Source organism: Drosophila santomea, chromosome X (assembly GCF_016746245.2).
Source record: "Drosophila santomea strain STO CAGO 1482 chromosome X, Prin_Dsan_1.1, whole genome shotgun sequence".
Taxonomy (NCBI): Eukaryota; Metazoa; Arthropoda; class Insecta; order Diptera; family Drosophilidae; genus Drosophila; species Drosophila santomea.
Genome location: NC_053021.2, coordinates 5,811,066 through 5,831,204, shown reverse-complemented (window position 1 = coordinate 5,831,204; position 20,139 = coordinate 5,811,066). Strand labels below are relative to the sequence as shown.

Sequence of the window (20,139 nt, the reverse complement as noted above, 5' to 3'; positions counted from 1 at the left end):
GCGCCGTTTACGCAATTAATGAACTCTCGCCAAATTAGGCTGCGGCAGAGCGCAGACAAGCAAAATGGTCAGGATCCCGGAATCCTGGATCCGGGACTCACTGCACGGGCCCACATGCACTGCGAGAAAGTGTTCCCTGTCTTTGTCTGCAGTGTAGATGTTAACTGCATCACAAGATCATATTTTCTCACTGTGTAGAAGCGCACTCACACAGAGACACTGGGCTTGCGGTTTTCGCGGTCGAGGCGGGCGATGGCAAAATGGAGCTGCAAAAACCGCGCCGCTTTTTGCCGCATTGCAGGAGGCGAACCTTTGTTGCACCAAATGTGAGGGGGAATGGGCGGATTCGGAAAAGCCAGGGGATCCCACTTTCCGGCCGGGAAAAGCTGGGGAGACGGCCAACAGGGAGCCGCATTAATGGCCGCCAGTAAAACAAGGCGACATTACCTAAGCCTTGTCACCACGTCGCCTGCCACTTTTTGGAGTCATTTGCACCCCCAGGAAAACCGCTCAAATTCCACATTTCTTCAAATGCGAGGTTAGGGAAAAATGTCATTTGTTGCAAAATAAATGCTTCTTATCAATATTTAAGAATCGTATCACAAAGCTTCCTGATTAACAATTTATAATTGTGGTTAAAACAAAAGCGCTTTGTATTTTATATGGCTTGCAGTTCGCATCAAAAAAACACGAAATGCATATTATTAACCATTTGTTCATTTATTAGTCTTTTTTTTTAGCCATTTCAATCTTAGTCTAAACATAAAAAATAAAAAGGGGTCACTTCAATTCCATTTAATAATTCATCTTCTCACTTTTCATACTTACAATTAGGCGAAAAAAAATGTGTATTATGACTATATATTGTGGTTTTTTTTCCTTTTGCTTATATAGTGTTTGCTTCAAATGTACATCAGTTTTACATTATGTGTATGAAAATGGGGAAAAGAAACATAATTCAAAGTCGTTTTGGTGGCTGGGCAGGGGAGAGGAACAAAACCAAGGGGAAATTTAATAAATAGGAAAAAGAAATCGTATAAACAGAAAATGTTTAATTGAAATGCCAGGCTAAGCAGAACCAGAGAACCACTGATTCGTTTAAGTTTCCTTCTTCTCGGCGGGTGTTTGCGTCGCAGTCGCAATGGAAGTAGTCGTGGTCGCAGTTGGCGAAAGTTTCGATCCACTCGAGATGTCCAAATCACTGGCGCTATTCTGCAATAAGGTACGAGCAACATATGTAGAAGTTATTTAAAGGTTCACCTCGGCGACAAGGGGTTAAGAGGCCATCGCCGCCTTCTCGCAGCCAGCTGCACAATTTGCATTTTAATACATTTTATTACTTTGCTGTTTTGTTGCCTTTGCGCACAAATTAATTATGACAAATTACTTGAGGTAAAATACATTTGTTTACGGGCAACAAATTCATGAATCAATCAAACGTACCAAATAAATGATATGAGCCATATATGTATATCTAAACGAACCCAACCAAATATTGAAGCCTTATAAGAACACAAAATTTTAATTTTCCAATTCAACATATGTGTAAAAGATTCGAGTTTCTATAGTCTTTTGCCAATTCGCTACTTCTTCCCGTGCAATTGCGGATTGCGAAAAACGAGCAATACTTTGTAAGCGACCTTTTCGGTAATCCGTTTCCTTAAAGAGGGAATGGGATCGCTCACCTTCATCTCCTTGCGCAGCTTCATCGACTTGCCCATGCTCTGGAGGCGATACCGCTCCTTGGCCCGTTCGCGTATCTTCTCGGGCACCACCCACAAAGTGGTGGCCATGTTGCCCACGAACAGCAGCAGGAACAGACCGGACATCACGGACACGTGCCACGGCGCATCCGGCGGGCTGTAGGCCAACTTGTAGAGCGTCCAGGCGTTATACGCCTGGTAACCATAGCCGATGAACAGGAAGGGCAGCAGAAAGCTCAGGCCGCGCCACATCCACGAGTGGAAGCCCTCGATGGTGATGTCCATGTTGTGTCGCTCGCCGAGGGCCTTCAGTCGATAGAGCAGGCCCTTCTGGTAGCCAAACTGCAAGTACTGGACAATGCCTGAAATTGAGGAGGACGGGGAGGGAATCCCGCGATTACATTCGACGAACTCAATGCGAAATTAATGCATACAAAAGCAGAGTTTTAACAAAATATGCTTGTAGTGGTAGAGGCGTATGCCTCGAGCGAAATTTCACAACTCACTGATGTAGACGTTGAAGTACATGAACTGCATCCGGAAGATCTGCCAGTGCTCGCCCTGTGGCCAAACCAATAGAACTCCGGCGGCAACCGTAGAGATGAAGTGGTGAGCCCGCCACCAGCCCTTGATCCTCGAGCCGTTCACCTTCAGGATGGACTCGCGGATGGTCAGGGTGCAGTAGTACCAGACCAGCAGGAATATGAAGGCCAGCTCCAGAGCCCTGGGAAGCACAAGAAGTGGGGGAGAAAGTCATGGGACTGCCGGAGAGCCACTCACCTGTAGTTGAATATCAAATTGAAGAAGGCCATTATCAGTCCAATTACGTTGAGTATTAATTTAAACTTTTCATAGTCATCTTTATAGCGAACTTTGTCGTTTCTGTTGAGAATCGAGACATTTACATCGCCCAGGATTATCTGCAAAGGAATGTGGAGAGCGGAGTTTGCAAGTGAGTTTCAGTGGGTCAACTTCAAGTCAAGTTGAGTTGATTCAACTCGAGTGGAGTGAAGTCCAACTGAAATACCAGGAACCCAAGACCAAGACCACAACCCAGTGTGCAGGTCTGAAGTCCTAGCGTCCATACCAGGACGCGAAAATTGTCGCGCAGGAAGAAACTTTTTCCCCACTTATTTCCCGTTTCCACTTGGAAGCAAAGTTCTAAGTTTTATGGCGTGGGCCCACTTTTATACCAGGGACTTTGGACCTCGTACCTCGAACTTCGGAGTGGGGACTCACCTGCAAATAGCGGCCGGATTTCGCTGGCAAGGATTGCTCGATTTCGTGCAGTTGCGCTTTGCGCTTCAAGGTCATCTTCTGCAGGTCATCGACCTTCTCCTTGTCCTCCGCCGGAACGGGGCCCTTGAACCTAACAAAATATCGATGATCAGGTGTCAGCATTTAAATAGATTATCCAACAGGCAGGCTACAAATCTTTTACGAGTACAAGTATATAACATTTAGAGAGAGGTGGGCCAACACTGTGCGTCATAGAATATAGATTAGATTACTTTCTCACAAGTTGAGTGCAGTGTCGTAGATAAAGAGAGTACCTTGTAAATAAATGTAAAATAGCCGTATCAATAGGCACTAAAATTTATTTTGTTTGTATTTAAAAGTTGTAATTTATAAAAACTTTTAATTGTGTAATTTACAAAAGAACATATATATCTACACAAGACTTGAATGGACTACTGTCGGCCAAAAGGCGAAAAAATCGCGATTAGATTATGTGTATAAGGTACTTAAACTATCGTATCAGTGGCGAAATTTGTTTTTATTTCATTTGGTTTTGTTATATTCCCATAAATTAACATAAAATCTATTTCGGACTTTGTTCAAATTTACGTTTATTGTTTTATTGATTGACACACGCTTCACTTTAAGCCATATTTTTGTAATTTATTCGCTTATAGTTATTTGTTTATTGCCAGAACATGGGAACTGTGGGGCAGAAAAAACATTTTCCAGCGTCAAAGTTCAATTTAGATGCCCATAATTGATGGCCAAAGTGGGCGGCGTGGTTTATTCGGTCAATTAACAGTTACCATAAACGTATGTTCGGTTCCGCCTTCAGTGCACATCTATATGGCTCGTCAAAGGTAGATTTATAGTTGTTTTATTTCTGAACACCTCTAATACCCCGTTGAAGCCGATGGACAGATAACGTGTCCAGAGCCATTGCGATACGGCGAAATGAAGGTGACCATACAAAGTGGTCCGATTATATTAGTTTCCGCTCCATTTGCTTATGGGAACGCAACCCTCTACTTGCCACCAATATCGTCTGGGATGATTACTTGCCAATCTGTTCCAGATTATTTCGTACAAGATAATGGGAAATTTCCATAGAAAGCCCGAAAATGATAGAACCTCTAACGATTTAACGATTTCATGGAAATTTCTATAGTTCTAATTGTGAAATTTTACTAATTGCTACTACTACTAATTAGCCCAAAACACGTTCAAATGTCTCAAATCATAGACAAAAGGGCGAGTCTGAAAAGTATTCAAAGAATCCTCTCACAAAATCATGCGACCACAAAAGCAAAAAACACTTTAAAGTGCAAACAAATTAAAAGCTTCTTTATGTACACACACCCAACTCTACAATTACAATTAACTGAGATATATCTAGCCAACAAAATGGTTACAAAACGAGCTTACCCAACTCTATTTGATCATTAGTGAATAAACAATATTTGAGTGTTCGCTGGAGCTCGACAGCGATGATGCTAAATGCATTTGAATTGTTTCCTTTTGTTTTTAATGTTTGCACTCGAACAGCAAGCAAAGAACAGGAGCGAATTCCGTAACTCCGGCACCCAATTTGCATGCCTCAATTAAAATTCATTTGGCTTGGAAAAAATACGGCGGAAAGCCAGCGAATCAGCGACAAAAACATCGCGAGTGTAACAGGTTTTCTGTGCTCACACTTGGAGAAAATAAACAAAGTCCGCACAGATGTATGATCTAGATGTAAGATATCATCTAACATTCAAACATCGATTTGTTTAATAGAGGGTTTAAATAAAACTAAAATATTGAAATAGATTTAGTGCTGTCTGTTATAAATTTTGAAATACGAATATGGTGATTTTTGTACCAGTGTAGCACCTGTCAGGTCAAGATGGTAATCAGTTGATTTTAGCTATCTCTCCGCGAATTGCATAATTTATGTGACCCACTGAATGCGTTCACGGGTTTGCGGGGTTCAGCAAACGGTTGCAACGTGACGCCAAACACGCGACACACGCGAAAAACCAAAGTATAAATAGGGAAATAAAAGCTCGCGATTAGCCAACAATCAAAAACATAAATCAAACAAATGAAAGGCTCTCCATAAAAGTGTTAAGAATCTGGTGTTTCATCATCGCCCAGCCAGCTATTTGTATACCCCACATTTGCGAGCGTTCAAAAGCGCGCCAATGCAAGCGATTTCTCCTCCACTCGCTGCGAAACCGCGCTCAAAACAAATATCAAGTATAAAAGCGAAAAGCCTTGGCCGCACAGTGGGTCAAAGTTGAGGCGGTGTTTTGCATGCGAGGTAAAGCAATTCCCCACCATGCGGCAGAGAATAGTAATTATTGCGAAATTAAAAAGTGATTTCTCTCTCTTTTCCCCCGAAAATCATTGTATTTCAACAAAAACGGACAGCATATATGTAGATGGAATTCAAAAATCTATCTTTCTATCTGGCGCATGTCGTCCCACTGTGTCTGCACAACTGTGTGTGTGATTGTGTTTGCTGGGATTGGGATTGCGTGTTGCGCAGGTGAGTGTGTCTGTGCGATTACGATGGAGGGTCAAGGGCAGCTGGTCAGCTGGGCAGTTTTCGGTTTAATTTGCAGTCGGGCAGAATGCTCCACTCCCCCTTTTTATGTACATATATACCTATTTTTTTGTCGAGCGTATCGGGCAACAGTTATTTTTACGAGGCAACCATAAAACGGAACCCGAATAGTCGTAGTCTTGGGTGGACGTTGAGCAAAGTCTAGGGGCTCTGGGGTTCTTTAGCTCGAGGACTCTGGTTTATCAGGAGTTTTATCACGGCCAAGAAAAAAAAACAGTTGTAAAAACACTGTTTCCGAGCGATCCAACCAACTGTTGCCAGTTCAGTTCCTCAGTTGCTCGATAAGAACTGATTACCGCCTGACTAATTGCCGCAAGACCTGTGTTCCCTGCTGCTCTACCCACTTATCAAACGCAAGTGCTCGCTCGAGTGCTGAAATGCGTGTGTTCGCCTGATTAGACGGCTCTAATTGATTGAAGTCAAATTCCAATCGTGCAAACACACACAGCTCAAAATCCCCGCGAAAGCGTCGACAACAGGGTGGGAAAATGCCCCGATTTTCAAGGTGCCAAAGCGATTGGAATGGAAAAGTCATTGTGCAAAGATCGCGCAGCTTTCGAGGAACAGATATAATGGCTAATGATTACCGCAGTTATATTACTGTAGAGTATAATAAATAACTGAAGTTGGTAAGCAAACTTAGTTAATTATACTGGCTTATATCGCGTAAGAAATAAATAGTCTCTATTCCACAGAGCACTAAATATGATTCAGAAATACTTAAAAATAAGTCCATTACTACATCAGCTTTTTACGCTACAGTGGGAGCCCCCTCCTCGGAGGTTCTTCCAAATATTTCAGGGTTGATGACCTCCAATACTCACTGTCGCAGAGACGCCGTTATCTGGTTCATGCGGTACCGCTGATGCTTGATCTCATTGAAGCACATTTGTTGGTGGCTGTGCAGCTGCTCCAGCAGCTCGATGTACCGCCTGTTGCAGCTCTGTGATCGGCGGGAATAAAAGAAAGGGTTGGGGAAAGGAATAAGCAAGACCATTCCAGAACACGGAAAAGGTGGCGGCTTCGGCATCCGAATTTTTCATACCCTTGCCGAGCATCTCAGTTCAAAGTTCAATGGTAGATGGTATTATATCTTTCTACGATCGTTATAAAAAACCATATACCAACTTTGAGTTCAATAGTCTTTCAAAACAGGCGATCAAGGCATTCGATACTGTTACTGATATCATATATGGTGGTTTAAATTGACCTTTCTTTAAAGATAATGCAGCTGTAAACTTATTTCGATAATAGATCTGTTTATCAGCAACCTATCAGCATAATATGTACAGCTGTTTTTTAAAATTTGTATTTTTAAATCTTGTGATAACAAAAAACGTAATAAATGATACAACTTATAATAGTAAGCAAATTTATTGGGAAGAGTTTAGTTCTTGGGGGACTTCATTTAGTTCTTTTGGCAAGGGTATTTATAAGAAAAAGCAGCTGTTTTTTTTCCAAGGTGAAAGCGACACAGACACACGTGTGTCGGTGTTTGTGCGTGCGCGTGCCTCTTTCTTGTTTTCGAATTTTTGTATTGATATCTATATAATCTTTGGGAATTACTGCTCAAATCCTCACAGGTACGAGGATATACATATATATATATAAATATAAACTTACCTCCAGTTCGGCATACTCCTTGTTGAGTTCCTCCCACTCGTTTTTAAGCGAATCGATATTCATGCTTGTGGTTTTTTGCGGCTTTTCTCGCCGTTTTTCCTATATTAGGCTGCTATTATTTCTGCGTTTGTTTTTGTTTCTCTATTTGTTGTTGTTGTTATATGTTGTATGCAACAGCTGGCAACGAAGAAGAAGATGATGATGTTGCGTTTGAGGTTAGGAAATAAACCGGTGAAAAATCAATTAAATATTTTTCTGCGATTTACCAACCAACAAACAAACACGCACGCACTCACACACTTGCAGACACAAAAGCACACCCACACATTCACGTTGCCACGTTGGAAAAGCAAAGAAGCAAAGAAAAAAAAAAAAAACCGCAATTTGCCTTTGCAATTGGAAAATTAACAAACAAAACGCAGAAAACAACAAAACTTATGCCGCGTTCTCTTGCTTTTCGCGTTTATACTTCTTTAAAAATAAATACGTACTCGCGATGAGCACAAAAACAACCGGACCGCTACCGTCGACTAATATTTTGTTATTAACTATTTCCGCTGCACTTTTGTTTTAAATACTTCAGCCAAACACACAAAATACAACACATAAAGCCCAAAACAACAAAAAACACACTGCCCCCACGCACACAAAGAGAGCGAGAGAGCGAGCCAAAGAGCGATAGATAAGCAGAAGCAGAGAGGGAGAGCAAGCGTGGTCGCGAACTAGTTCCCTAGAAGTTCAAGCATATTCAACATGAAATTAATTTTTAATTTAATTTTTATTATCATTATTGTTATTATTATTATTAGTATATATAAATAACACTAATACGACCACTTTTTTTCAGATGCATGCACACAAGGAACAAACACGACACTGGTCCCCTAAAGGTAAAATTGTAACACTAATTATTCCGAACTGTTCAATAGAATATATCTTAAAAAACCATTAAATGATATACAGCTGATAGGGAATTACTTATTGCTTTCAATACACATATACTGGGGCCAAGAATTATACTTACAAATTTAATAACTTATTTATCTGGCTACGAATTGAACCAGTTCGAACTATTTGAGCAAACCGAATCGCACGGAACCAACGAACGTCGCTCCAAGGTCGTCGAACAAAAGATGAACGGGTTGGGAGGGGGAGAGCGGGTGGGCGAAAGCGAAAGAGAACGTACGAAACGTGGTGTGGTGGAGGTGAGTTGGCACAACAGAGCGCGCGCGATTTGAAAACTTCGTATACAAAATATATAGTGTGATTTATATAGGCTTGGTTTCCGTAGCGATGAAAAAGATTTTGATGTTAGGTATGTCGGAGTAATGCCTTTGGTTGGAAGATAAATCCAAAGTCTACTTGTGGGATATATGTACATACAAATATATATGTATGTGTATGGGTGACATTACGAAATGGGCGATAAACTTTCAAAAGCAGAGTGGGAATGATATTACTTGTACTTGTATTATATAGGTCATATCTTGATTTTATTGACACAAACATAATTACATTGGCTTTTGAGGGGGGCAATAAACAGTAAACACGATGGTAATAATGGTAAAAAAAAAACAAGCAGTTATTTGGGAGCTACATATACATATGTATGACGGCTACTCCTTGCGCCTGGCGCGAAGTCTTAGAGCCAGATATGCGAGCACCCGAAAGCTCACGATAAGAATGGCCAGACCCACATAGTCCAGCGGCAGATCGGCGGCGGAGAAGTTTAGCGTCTCGAGGATGACCTTGCCCGAACTGGGGCACGTGGTGTTCGACGAGGTGCAGCTAATTTCGCCCGGCTCCACGTCCGCCCATTGGTTTATCAGCAGACCCTCGTTGGCGTACCGGAACCACGAGAGGTACGACAGCCATTTGAGGTACACTGGCACCGAGCCCGAGTTCAAAAAGAAGCCGCCAAACAGCAGGAAGGGTATGATAACCGGCGGACCCACAGACAGCGCCATCGAGGTCGAGGAGCTGGCGCAGGATATCAGGTATCCGAAGGACGTGGACACATTGGCCACCAGAGTGACCAGCGCCAGGCAGTTAAAGAAGTGCAGCACTCCGGCCCGCAAGCCGATCATCGGATAGGCAATCGCCGTGAAGACCAGCGGCACTGTGAGAAAAAGCGGCAGTTCGGCAATCGTTTTGCCCAGAAAGTAGGTGTCACATCGATAAAGTCGACTCCGTGCCTCCCTCATAAAAACTGGCAGCTCTGAGGTGAACACCTAAAAAGAATAATTCAGAAGAGGGTTAGCCAAAGTTAAGTTCCAATCATTTAAATACAAATGTATTGGAAAAGACTTACATTAATCGTGGCGAAGACATTTTGGAAGGTCATGTTGGTCAGGAAGAGGAAGATGGCTCCGTTGATATTCATTACACCCACTTGCGTAAGTTGTTGGCCCAAAAAGATGAGGCCAATCAAGATCGCAACCATCTGGAAGTTAAATGATTACTTGCATCTCATTAATTCATATTCAAAATTTTCGCGAGTTTATCGAAATTTATTTATCTTCTGCAAAACTATTACATCTCTCAACTAAAAAAGGGGGTAGGGTAATTCTAACTAAAATCTATCGGAATATAGGTATATTCTACTATTCCGGAATGTCATTCGTTTTCAGTGGAACCACTCACCGTTGTCTGAATTAGTCGCACTTTTACGAGGAGTGGTTCCTTGAGCACCGACAGCCAGGATCGCCACAGGACCGCCCGGAATTGCATGAACCAGGTGGCCTTGTAGGTGTACCCATTCTCCGGCTGCTCCAGTGGCTTGTCCAGACTTTTGGTGGCCAACAACTGCTCCATATCCCGAGCTACTTTGCTAATGGCAAAATTGTCGCAGATCTTGGCGATTCGATCCCGGGACTCGACCTCCCGTCCGGGCACAACGGCCAACACCTGTACGTAAAAGTCCGCCGGATTGTAGTTGGTGGGACACTGGGCTCCCACGCTGCAAAAGAGTTGAGATATATTGCAAAATACGATTATGTGAGAGACACACTGCACTCACTAGGAGAAGAAGTCGACGGCTTCGCTGGGAGTGCCCAGGAAAGCTACCCTGCCCTCGGCCATCAGCAGGATCTTATCAAAGAGCTCAAACAGCTCGGAGGAGGGCTGGTGGATGGTCAGGATGACGGTCTTGCCCTTCTGCGACAGCTTCTTCAGCACCTGGACGACGCTGTGGGCGGTGAAGGAGTCCAGTCCCGAGGTGGGCTCATCGCAGATGAGTAGCGGCGGATCGGTTAGAGCCTCGGAGGCGAATGCCAATCGCTTCCTTTCCCCGCCGGAGAGACCTTTCACCCTGCCGGGCACTCCGATGATCGTGTGCTGACATTTGCTAAGCGACAGCTCCTGGATCACCTGGTCCACACGGGCCACGCGCTGCCGATAGGTCAGGTGTCGTGGCATTCGCACCATGGCCTGGAAAATCAGGTGTTCCCTGGCCGTCAGGGAGCCGATGAACAGGTCATCTTGCTGGACATAAGCGCACCTGGCCTGCATCTCCTTGGCGTCTACAGGTTGCCCATTCAGCAGTCGCATCCCGGATGGCGATACTTGAATGCCCTGGGGCGATCGAAATGCAAGTGCGTTCAGCAGGGTTGTCTTTCCGGCCCCGGAACTGCCCATCACGGCCAAAAGTTCACCCGGATAGGCCACGCCGCAAACTGGGGTTTAATTATTTCACACTGACTATATAATTGTGAACAGAAACTCACCGTTCTTAAGTAGATGTTTCCTGGGCGCCGGTATGTGTCGCTCGTTGCAGAAGAGTCCGCGTGTCCGGTTGACCAGCTGCCGCCATCCGGATCCCGGCTGATTGACCGCTCCGAAGATGTCCAAGTTGTGCCAGGCATAGGTGAGGTTCTCGGCCATCTGGCCAATTGCCGACCCAGAGTCCTCCGGCGGAGTAGGCGGCCGGAGGGTGCCGTAGTTTTTGGCCTGCCCGAAAACATGGTTTATGCAGCTCTGCGAGGCCGCTCCGCTGTCACCCTGCAAGTAAAAGGGCTTTGAGTGACACAACTCACTATGCTCTCCTCAAATAAACCTTAGTACCCCATGAAATACGTGTATACTTTTTTTTTTGAGTGCATGTAGAAAAGGCTGCAAGCTGAAACTTTTCAATTTCACGGCGTTCGTCCATAAAAACGAAGGCGTCTGTGCATAAATCTAGACCAGCCTGGCTAATCCCTGTCCACGCCACCATGCCACAAACCCCCCTTGGATTTATAAAGGAGCCCATCTGTTTAATAAAAAAGGCCCAAGGCCCGAGTTTTCCAAGTTTCCCAAAAAGGAGATGGCGAGGCCTATTTAAAATGTGCAAATTAGGGCTGGCACTTGGCGGATGGCCTTGAAAGTGGGCGATGGACGGTGGACGAAGCCGGGGTCACAGGTCGTTGGGCAATAGGCGATGGTTGGTGAGAGGGGCAAGGTTCCACGCTGCCATGTTGCCACTTCATATTAAAAATGCAACTTTAAGGATACTTGGCTGTATAAATGGTGGTGGGTAAACTCAATCATTGTAGATGAGTGCAATGAGTATTTGGGAACGTGGCTCTTCAATGAACCATCTACTTGCGAATACTAATATTAAAAGCAATTTAACGTACATCCAATAGTGTTCAAACTACTCCTTCTACTTGTATTGAATTTAAACTTATAATACCCAAAAATACAAATTCTGTTCAGACTAAATGTGGCCAACATTATTTATTTACGGGTAAAGTGATTTCCAAACCCACTGAGCTGTCAGTTTTCGCCCAGGTGGGGCTTCCCTTTCGAAAAGGCGGTAACCGAAGACGTTTGCGGTATGGTCAAATCAAACCAGCCTCCCCGACCGAACTTTCCGCCCACCCCCACACCACTTCCGCTCGCGAATATTTTCATTTTCATAAACAATTTTCCGTTTTCCAATTGTGGGGTTTCTTGCCATCGCAGCGGACTGCGGCAAAGCATAAATAACAGGGATCCACTAATTGGCGTCCAGGCAAAAATAAAATGGAAAAACAAGACAAAATGATGGCCACAATATGGAAAGCATTTTATCCATCGCTGCTCCCATAATAATTTGTATAAATAATCATAAAAAATTAAGCAAAAAAATGCAAGCAAATGAGAAAAGCAAAATCCGTAGAAGGAGGGCCAAATAAAAAGCTGACATTCAATAAAAGTAACAAAAAAAAATTCTCTCAAAAAAAATAATAATGTCCACCTTGCACTCAGCGCCTGGCGGTCCTTGCTACAGTGAAACCTGCTATGAACTTTAGGTTTTGTAATTACTTAAAACTTAATTTCTTTCCTGAACTCTCATATTCATAGGTACATATTGTCTAAGTGAAAAATATGAATAATATAATACATACTATTTCACAAATATAAATCGCACTCTTTATGTTCGTGTTTTTACTTTAGTATTTTAACATGTACGCCAAAGAAGACTGAAAACGGTTGCAATTCCTGTGTGATTTCTTAAAACATTCTTAACGAGTCTTCACTGTCTATCTTCTGCTGCGATGCTTTGACAGCTTATTCTTCTAGGCACTCAGTGTCCAGTTTTTGGCCTGACTGTTACCAAGAAAAAAAAAAAAAACATTGGTGACGTTGCGAGAGGTAGACGCCAAAAAATGTAATATCCGTTTTCAGGCACTCCTCGAGCAGAGCGAGATGCCAATATGGTGGGAGAGCGAGCGAGAGAAAGAGAGAGACCTGGCAAAATTGTTTTCACAACAAATGAGGCCGAAAAATGTTATTAAAAAGTTTTCTTTTCTTTCTGTTTTCGCCGTCCCTTTCCCACAGGGTTTTCTTATCTCCCTGTGTCTGGTTTACGCTCCCACCTTTTCCCTGTTTTCGCGTTCTGTTGAAATAAGTAGCGAAAGATGCTACATTTCATATTTATTTAATTTTTTGGCTTACTTTTTACTTTGCGTGCTATTTTTGAATTACTTACGAAATATGAAGGAAACTCTAGGAGTGGGCGATAGAGGATTTCCCTCTCAACAGATGGCGCTGCGCAGGGAAGAGAAGGAGTATCGCTTTTTTTTTTTTTTGATGAACTTGACAAATTGAAATGACTGAATAAAGAAGCGACTCAATTTGTTGTCCCTCCCGTTTTGTCGATTCGGCGAGTGGCTAATGAGTGCACTCAAAAGTCATTCACTTTGATGAGAACGAACCACTAAAGGAGGCGCAATTATTCAGCGGAAAAGCTCACGAGCACTCGATAATATTAGGGAAATAACAGAGCGTAACAGGCCAGTGTATATACATACATTTAAAGCTGGTTTTAAATATTCCATACATATTTTATCTTTTCAATATTTTGTTACCTTTCATTTCGTCTTTCCCAAAAGAATTAAAGTTCTTATCTATTGTATTGAGACTTTTCAAAATTGTTTCAAAGAGCCCTGGGGTAAATATGTACATACTCCTACTCACTTTTTTATTTGGTTATACAAGCCGAGGTGCTAAGAATTTGAAGCTAGATACGTACGAAGATACCATGATATCAGATGCTGAGCCCGAAGCATTCCGTCTAGCCAAATAATGACCCAGATAAGACAAGATTGTACATTTTTCAACATGTAAGACGGGCAAACAACAAGGTATAAAGATCATGTAGGAGATACAAGTACAAGACCAGAAATGGATACGGATACGGTATCTAGTATATGGTACCCCCGCGTTATAGACACCCAACAAAGTTGTTGGCCAACTTAAGCCCTCCATCGGTTATGCGTTCCTAATTACGAACTGCTACTTCCAACTATTTGGAGCCGCTAAACGACTCGAGTAGAAATATATTAATAACAGAAGGAAAGAATGAGGGCTTATCTCAAATTAATACAGTTGTGCTCAAAAATAAGTATAGTTTGTATTTAAAAACACTCTTTACTAGCATAAAAAAATCTTGCTTGTTTTATTTATAAAAACGATACCTGCCTTTTTTTGACTTAACCAAAAACAGTGCTTTTACAGGTTTTCATCATGATATGATCTCTATAATTTTCTTGTATAGCATGCACAGCTACCAGAATAATCTGTTTTATGCCATTATTTGTTTGTGCAATTGCGGTTTGGATTTTTGTGGGTCGCAGTTCTCACGCTGCAGACCATTTGATGTTGAAATCGCAGTTCCTATTGATCTACTGATCTTGTAGATGTATGCCCAAATGGTACTCACATTGTTCAGATGCTCGGCGGATGGGTGTTTGCTGCCACCGCGAATTAACAGCTCCTGATCCTCTTGGCCCATTGCCGGGATTTTCCAGACTTTCCCCGGTTTTCCCACCCAAAAACAATCACTCAAAAAACAAAAAGTAAGAAGCAATAAGCGTTTTGGCACCGCAATTCGTGTTTAATTGATGGAGTAAACCGCTTGGAGCTTCGTCACGAAACCGCTGACAAAATGCAACTGAAGGCGGACATTGACGCTAGGTAGCGCTACAACGGTGACGAAAGGGACAGCAGACGCGGCTGCGAAAGAGATGGCGATATGTCTGTGGCTAGAGAAGGAGGCAAACAGCGCTGACTTTGAGTGGAATGACATTTTGAGTGAGAGGTAATCGAAAGAACCTGGTACTCCAAATACCCTTGGGTCTTTTAAATCGAACTAAATATATAACGGATCAGATGAGTCTGACGCCGTCTTAGTGCATAAAAATCTGTTCATTTTTGAAGTAGTCTATAATATTTTGTACCGATATTCATTAAAAAGGGTTAAAGGGTTTAGCAAAATTATATTTACTCATACATTAGTGACATCAATTACGTTTAGCTGATGTGTTCTCTTCAAAGTAATCGAAAATGGGACCACCTTTCCACAAATATTATAATACCCCTGGCGAGAATTCATAAGCTGAGTGCCTCTATTTGAATACTGATTAGGGAGAGTGGCAAGCGTCTTCTTATCGTGAATAAGAGAGGTCTTGTTAATCCGCCTGTTGTCGTCCCGTTTCAGGGGTTTGCACTGTACTTTGCATGCATGATTTATCAAACGGCGACTGTTGATGATGCGCACTCCGGCCCCGTTTTCCCGTAAACCTACCCGCGCCACCGCCCTCACCCGTACTCCGGACACTCCGGTCGTTGTCGTCATCGTTAGCACCTCATCTCAGGCCCCGCAATCATGGACTCCCGCCATCAGCTGTCCGGGCATTATCAATCTTCATCATCGGGCCAGTTTGCCCAGGATATGGATCCTGACAGAAACGGGTTTTCCGGGGGGCTGGCTATCAATACCATTTTCACGGACGATGGGGTAACAGGTTAGCAGTTGCAGTTGCCGCAGTTGCCGAATTTCCAGGAATTAATTTGCTAACGACGATTAAATGGACTCCAAATGAGTATGGTTTTGATTGACAGTTCGGCGATATGAAGCAGTCTTAAATATTGATTCAGAATATTGTAATGAAAACCTTGGTTTGTGTCAGTTTGATTCGCTTTGTGAGTTGGATATGCTTGTGATATTCTAGAAGTAGCACTCAGCACTCGTATCATTATTTCTTGTGCCAGTTTTCATACTGACTGCAACTTGCTGTACCACAGATGTGCCACAGCTACAAATCATTACTGTTGACATATTTTTGTATGCTACAAGTTCCTCCATAACTTTGAAATAAATAAGTTTTCTATTTTACTGAAGATCTTTGGCTGAATCAAAGTAAGCTGTATGTTCGATTCGTAAGAGACTTTCTTTGTGGGGCGATCAAGAGTCAGACAACAAAGAAACGGCAATGTCCCACTCATTTTCGCCAACTAACTGAGTTTTTCGCTCAGTGACACTTTTGGGGCTTCCTCGATGTTGCCTGAGTGGAGCTCGAAGCGGGTTTAGACCGTCTTGAGCTTCGTGTTCGTGTGTGTTTGCCATCACTTACTCACTCAAATGCTGTAGACTTTTGCACTTAACAATTTATTGTCACTCGCCTGTCGCAGCCGCGAAAGAGCTGAAACATGGTAGTACAAAAAAGTGCTTAAAACCGATTATGTAATGCTCTAAGCGAATTCTGTAATTAATTAATTTGCCCTTTTATGCGCTCGAAATCAATAATATAGTTAATTCCACAGATAGGTTCGTTTTTGTAGAGGAGTGGCTTTAACTGTATATTCTTATTAGCCCTGAAAATGATAATTGTTAACAACTATTTAAACACGTTTGCCAAAACTCATTATTGTTTTTTTTTTTCGCACCTATAAATTCTTTAAATGGTTTACTATTTCACAATGCATTGCCATGCACCCTACAAAAAAGCGAAAAAGGAAGTAACTTGAACTGAAGCGTAGAAAGTTTTTTCAAACACTCTTAGTACTCTCTCCGCACTCTCATACATACAGGCAAAGGTAAATCCCCAGCCATTGTCACAGGAGCTGGGGGAGGGGGTCTGGGTTGACTTAACCTCCAGATTTTCTTGCCTCTGTACGTTTAACCCATGCAAATTATTGACGCGGACAGCGGGTTCAATAAATCTGTGTGTATGTGTGTGTGTGAGTGGAGAAACTTTTGCTAGCTGCACGCTAATCAGACAGCTTTCTAGTTCATTGCTTTGGTCCCCCATTCCAAGGGACACGCCCCCACGCTCCAACGCCCTCATCCTCCTCCACTTTCATCTAAGGCACTCAGTTGGCTGTAATTGCAAAGTAAATCAGCGCTGCCATTTGCCATGCCCAAAAAGAACGATCCATGGAATAAGTGGCAAATGTGCGGAAGCGGGGGTGACTAGATTTTCGGTGTGGCCAAAGGAGTTTTCCGGGGGCCAAGGATAATGTAAGAGGGCTGCTGCTGGCAAAGTTTGGGCAACTTTTAAAGAGAGAGGAATGTGTTATGGGTTCGGGTCACATAGTTAGTTAGTCCCCCAACTTCAAACCAAATGACGTCGAAGCCATGGAGTTAAACGTTTGTCAGCCATCGAGGTGGAGATTTATGGGAAAGTGCCAAGAAAGATGTGAGTTAAAAGTTTACAAGATATTTCTAGTATTCACCCTATTTAAATTAGCCGAGATCTGTAAAAAGTTGGACACAATTTGCATTTTCTAAGAAATAAGTGTTTCCTTTGGCCATATGTGCATTCATCAAATATATAATTTATTAAATGTATATTCAAAAGCGTGTGCTTCTGTTCAAATAAACCCTTTCCCCCCCGGTGTTCAATTTATTGGTAAATAAAATGCGATGGTCTTTGGTCCTTTGACCATTTTTTGCCCAACCTCACTTTATTTTGCTCTTACTTCGCTTTTATGTGTCATCAATTCGAGTTTCTTTTGGCAATTTGTTTATGCAAAGAACCGACTTCTCCGTCAGAACCAATTTCGACTTCATGACAATCACTTCAATCTTCGCCTAGTTGGTCGCCCTGCAATAAATGCGAAAGAAAGTCGGGTAAATATTTAGATACATGCATATATGCCCTGCTGTATGCTCTATCTGTGGGTGTTTTGAATTCAATGCTTATTTCGATACCCATGAGATAGACAACTTAAATCGAGCGCACAAAAAATCCTTCAATGCGAAACGTATTCTTGTATGATCCTTTTTTTACTACCAAACTTTCTTGACAATATGCTCGTGGGAAACTTTAGGGTATCTAAAACGAATTGAGTGCCGTTTTCTATTAGAGAACATCAAGCAAATGCTCACCAGTGCGATAAGGCAGTGTCAGTATGCGAATGTCAAAAGGGGGGCGGGGGCGGTTGGTGGACGGAGGCGTGGCCGGGAGTTATAGACGAGGCCTATGGCAAACGGAAGTCGCCGTTCGCTTACAGCACGCGTGCGTCTCATAAAAACGTATCAAAACATCCGCTGGGAGTCATAAAAATTTTGCACTCTGACTTCGCTTTCCGTCGCCGCTTTTCCGCCATTCCCCGTCTTTCCCGCATACCCCGTACCTCTGCCCACATTTTCTGCTTACCGATTTTCCCAGCGATGCAGTTGCTTTCTTCGTCTCCATGTGGGACTACCCGGCGTATGTGTAATCTAATAAAATTTGCTGTTTATGTGGCAACAGGCTCTGCTGTTTCTCTCTCCAGCTAACTAGCTTCCTCCAAGTGGCTTTTCCCCAAGTTTTCCTCGTTTCCTTTTTGTGTTTTATTCTCATCTGTGCAACAGTTGCGCTGCTTTATGGCACAATGGCTGAGGAGTCGAGTCAGGAATGCCAGTTAACTGACTGTTATTTGTTGCAGTGTATGTGTGCGACCAAACGGATGGGAAAGTTGCAGTGGGGCAAAAGTTTTACTCTGAGAAAATTCCCACATTGTTCTTAGGCTGTTGCTAATATTTTTAGAGCATACACTTACGTTATAGGATTAATATTGCTAATACTTTTGCAACTTCTTCACTAAACTCAATCAAAACAATTCTGTAAAGGTGAAAAATAGAAATTCTGTAATTCGCGTGGTTTTTCAGTTTAAGCTACCAATTAGATAATTATTATTTAAGCATTTTTACTTAAAATTCGTAGTTTTGCGTTTAGTGCTTTACATATTTCTTGTTCGTAAAATACGTAAATATATTTACATTAAAGCATCTCGAAACGAATTTAACCGATTTCGTGGTGAAATTTCTGTGCTTTAGTGGTTTAATATTTATTTGAAAAAGAAACGAGATAGCAAATCTGTTTTTAAGCGGCTTGTGCCTTAAATGCAATTATCGCATAACAAGCACACACAGCGCAAAAAAAAAAAAAAAAAATTGGGAATCGGTTATGGGAGCACACACATAAATACATAAATATGCATATTTGTCCATGGTTTGGGCTTATCGCGAAATTATTTCCAGGCCATGTTTATAGGCGGATATTTAATGGATGGCCAAATCCCGCGAAATAATGATAAATCTGCCTCTAGAATATTCTTTTCTGCCAATGATCCTCCTCTCATTTTCAAAAAATAAGAGGATAAAGGCGATTTACATTTATGTTGCACATTTGGAAAACTTGTGGAAAAGTATGCCAATTTTGAAAATTATCAGATGAGCACTGGGAAAACCAAACACTCACACCAATTCAGGCATTATTTCTCAGTCATATCATACATTAATCATGACAATTCGGAAGACAACGACAACAATAACAAGCAGCAGCCAGTGACATTTGCCGCCTTTTGCAATTTAATTAGATTAAAAATGCATATAATTTATCAAAATGTGAAGGAAAGCAGGCAGGAAAAGGTCGGAGGTCGCAGGTCGCAGTCGGGGGTATGTGGCACATGTCAGAAGACATGGGCTTTGTCTTTCTGTCTGTGACGCAAACATATAGTAAAATAATTAAATTGCATTAAAAGAATGAAGGGACACAGGGACACAAGGCGAACAACATAAATACTCAGCGGAGTGAGTAAATATGCATGTGAATGGAGTTTTTAACGACAATGAAAATGCGTAGCTAATTAGCAAACTGACAGCACAAAGGGGCGAAAAATATTTATAGATACGTTTGTCAGTATGTCAGTATGTGGGGGGGGGGGGGGGGGGATTGGAAAAGCTCAAGGGAAAGTGGGGATAACGCATACGCACCGTTAGACAGGCCAATGAATTATGCAAACATATATAGAGCCAAGGGAGAGATCCTTTTGTTATTTAATTTTCATTCTCATTTCCCTTTCTTTTTACGGGCTTTCTTTTTCGCTCTCTTTTTTTTATTTTTTTGGTGCCACAACATTTGACATTATGTCCGGGCTTAAATAAAAAATATTACAAAGGCGGTAAAGCCACGTACTAATATGCCATCTAATTTGTTATTCATGTGATTTAAGCGCGTCAAAGAAGATTAATGGCTAAAAAGCGCCTGGCACCAAACTGAGAAGTGGCAAAAAGCCAAAGCAAAGCTCATAATAACAAAAGCCAAAACCGTCTGGGGGGCAAAAGCAGGGGGTAGTGCGATTGCGGTGTCTAAGGGATAATTTAATAATGCCCCAGATTGGTTAACCCACCCACCCGGTGCCACGCCCACTGGGGCGCTTTTAATG

At 42.4% G+C, this 20,139-nt stretch overlaps 2 protein-coding genes and 1 long non-coding RNA gene across 7 annotated transcripts in view; 1 reads left to right on the top strand and 2 right to left on the bottom strand.

Moving 5' to 3' along the window:
* The window catches only part of LOC120456553, a 163,472-nt gene that overhangs the window by 42,276 nt on the left and 101,057 nt on the right, over positions 1-20,139 (top strand). The window contains exons 1-2 of one of the 2 annotated variants that reach the window (XR_005616840.1): positions 6,506-7,139; positions 8,027-8,069. This is a non-coding gene — a long non-coding RNA (uncharacterized LOC120456553). Of the gene's footprint in view, positions 1-6,505; positions 7,140-8,026; positions 8,070-20,139 lie in introns of those variants that run through there. The other variant, XR_005616841.1, reaches the window with a different exon arrangement.
* Positions 700-8,487, bottom strand: LOC120456535 (transmembrane protein 120 homolog). 2 transcript variants are annotated; one of them, XM_039643413.2, is made up of 8 exons: positions 8,204-8,487; positions 7,180-7,356; positions 6,381-6,499; positions 2,943-3,072; positions 2,484-2,623; positions 2,210-2,427; positions 1,686-2,065; positions 700-1,212 (listed from the first exon to the last, which is right to left on the bottom strand). In XM_039643413.2, exons 2-8 carry the CDS (start codon positions 7,240-7,242, stop codon positions 1,099-1,101), a joined length of 1,164 nt encoding a protein of 387 aa, XP_039499347.1. In that variant the 5' UTR covers positions 7,243-7,356; positions 8,204-8,487; the 3' UTR covers positions 700-1,098. The 2 variants fall into 2 exon arrangements, with proteins under 2 accessions (XP_039499347.1, XP_039499346.1); XM_039643412.2 differs by lacking the exon at positions 8,204-8,487 and adding an exon at positions 7,671-7,813.
* LOC120456532 (protein white) overlaps positions 8,668-20,139 on the bottom strand; it is a 35,858-nt gene continuing 24,386 nt past the window's right edge. Inside the window, exons 1-6 of one of the 3 annotated variants that reach the window (XM_039643407.2) lie at positions 17,407-17,501; positions 10,905-11,178; positions 10,199-10,853; positions 9,823-10,138; positions 9,491-9,622; positions 8,668-9,410 (exon numbers count right to left, since the gene is read on the bottom strand). In XM_039643407.2, coding sequence (XP_039499341.1) covers positions 8,796-9,410; positions 9,491-9,622; positions 9,823-10,138; positions 10,199-10,853; positions 10,905-11,178; positions 17,407-17,424 — 2,010 coding nt within the window. In that variant the 5' untranslated portion in view covers positions 17,425-17,501 and the 3' untranslated portion in view covers positions 8,668-8,795. Of the gene's footprint in view, positions 9,411-9,490; positions 9,623-9,822; positions 10,139-10,198; positions 10,854-10,904; positions 11,179-14,365; positions 14,581-17,406; positions 17,502-20,139 lie in introns of those variants that run through there. The other 2 variants (XM_039643406.2, XM_039643408.2) reach the window with 2 other exon arrangements.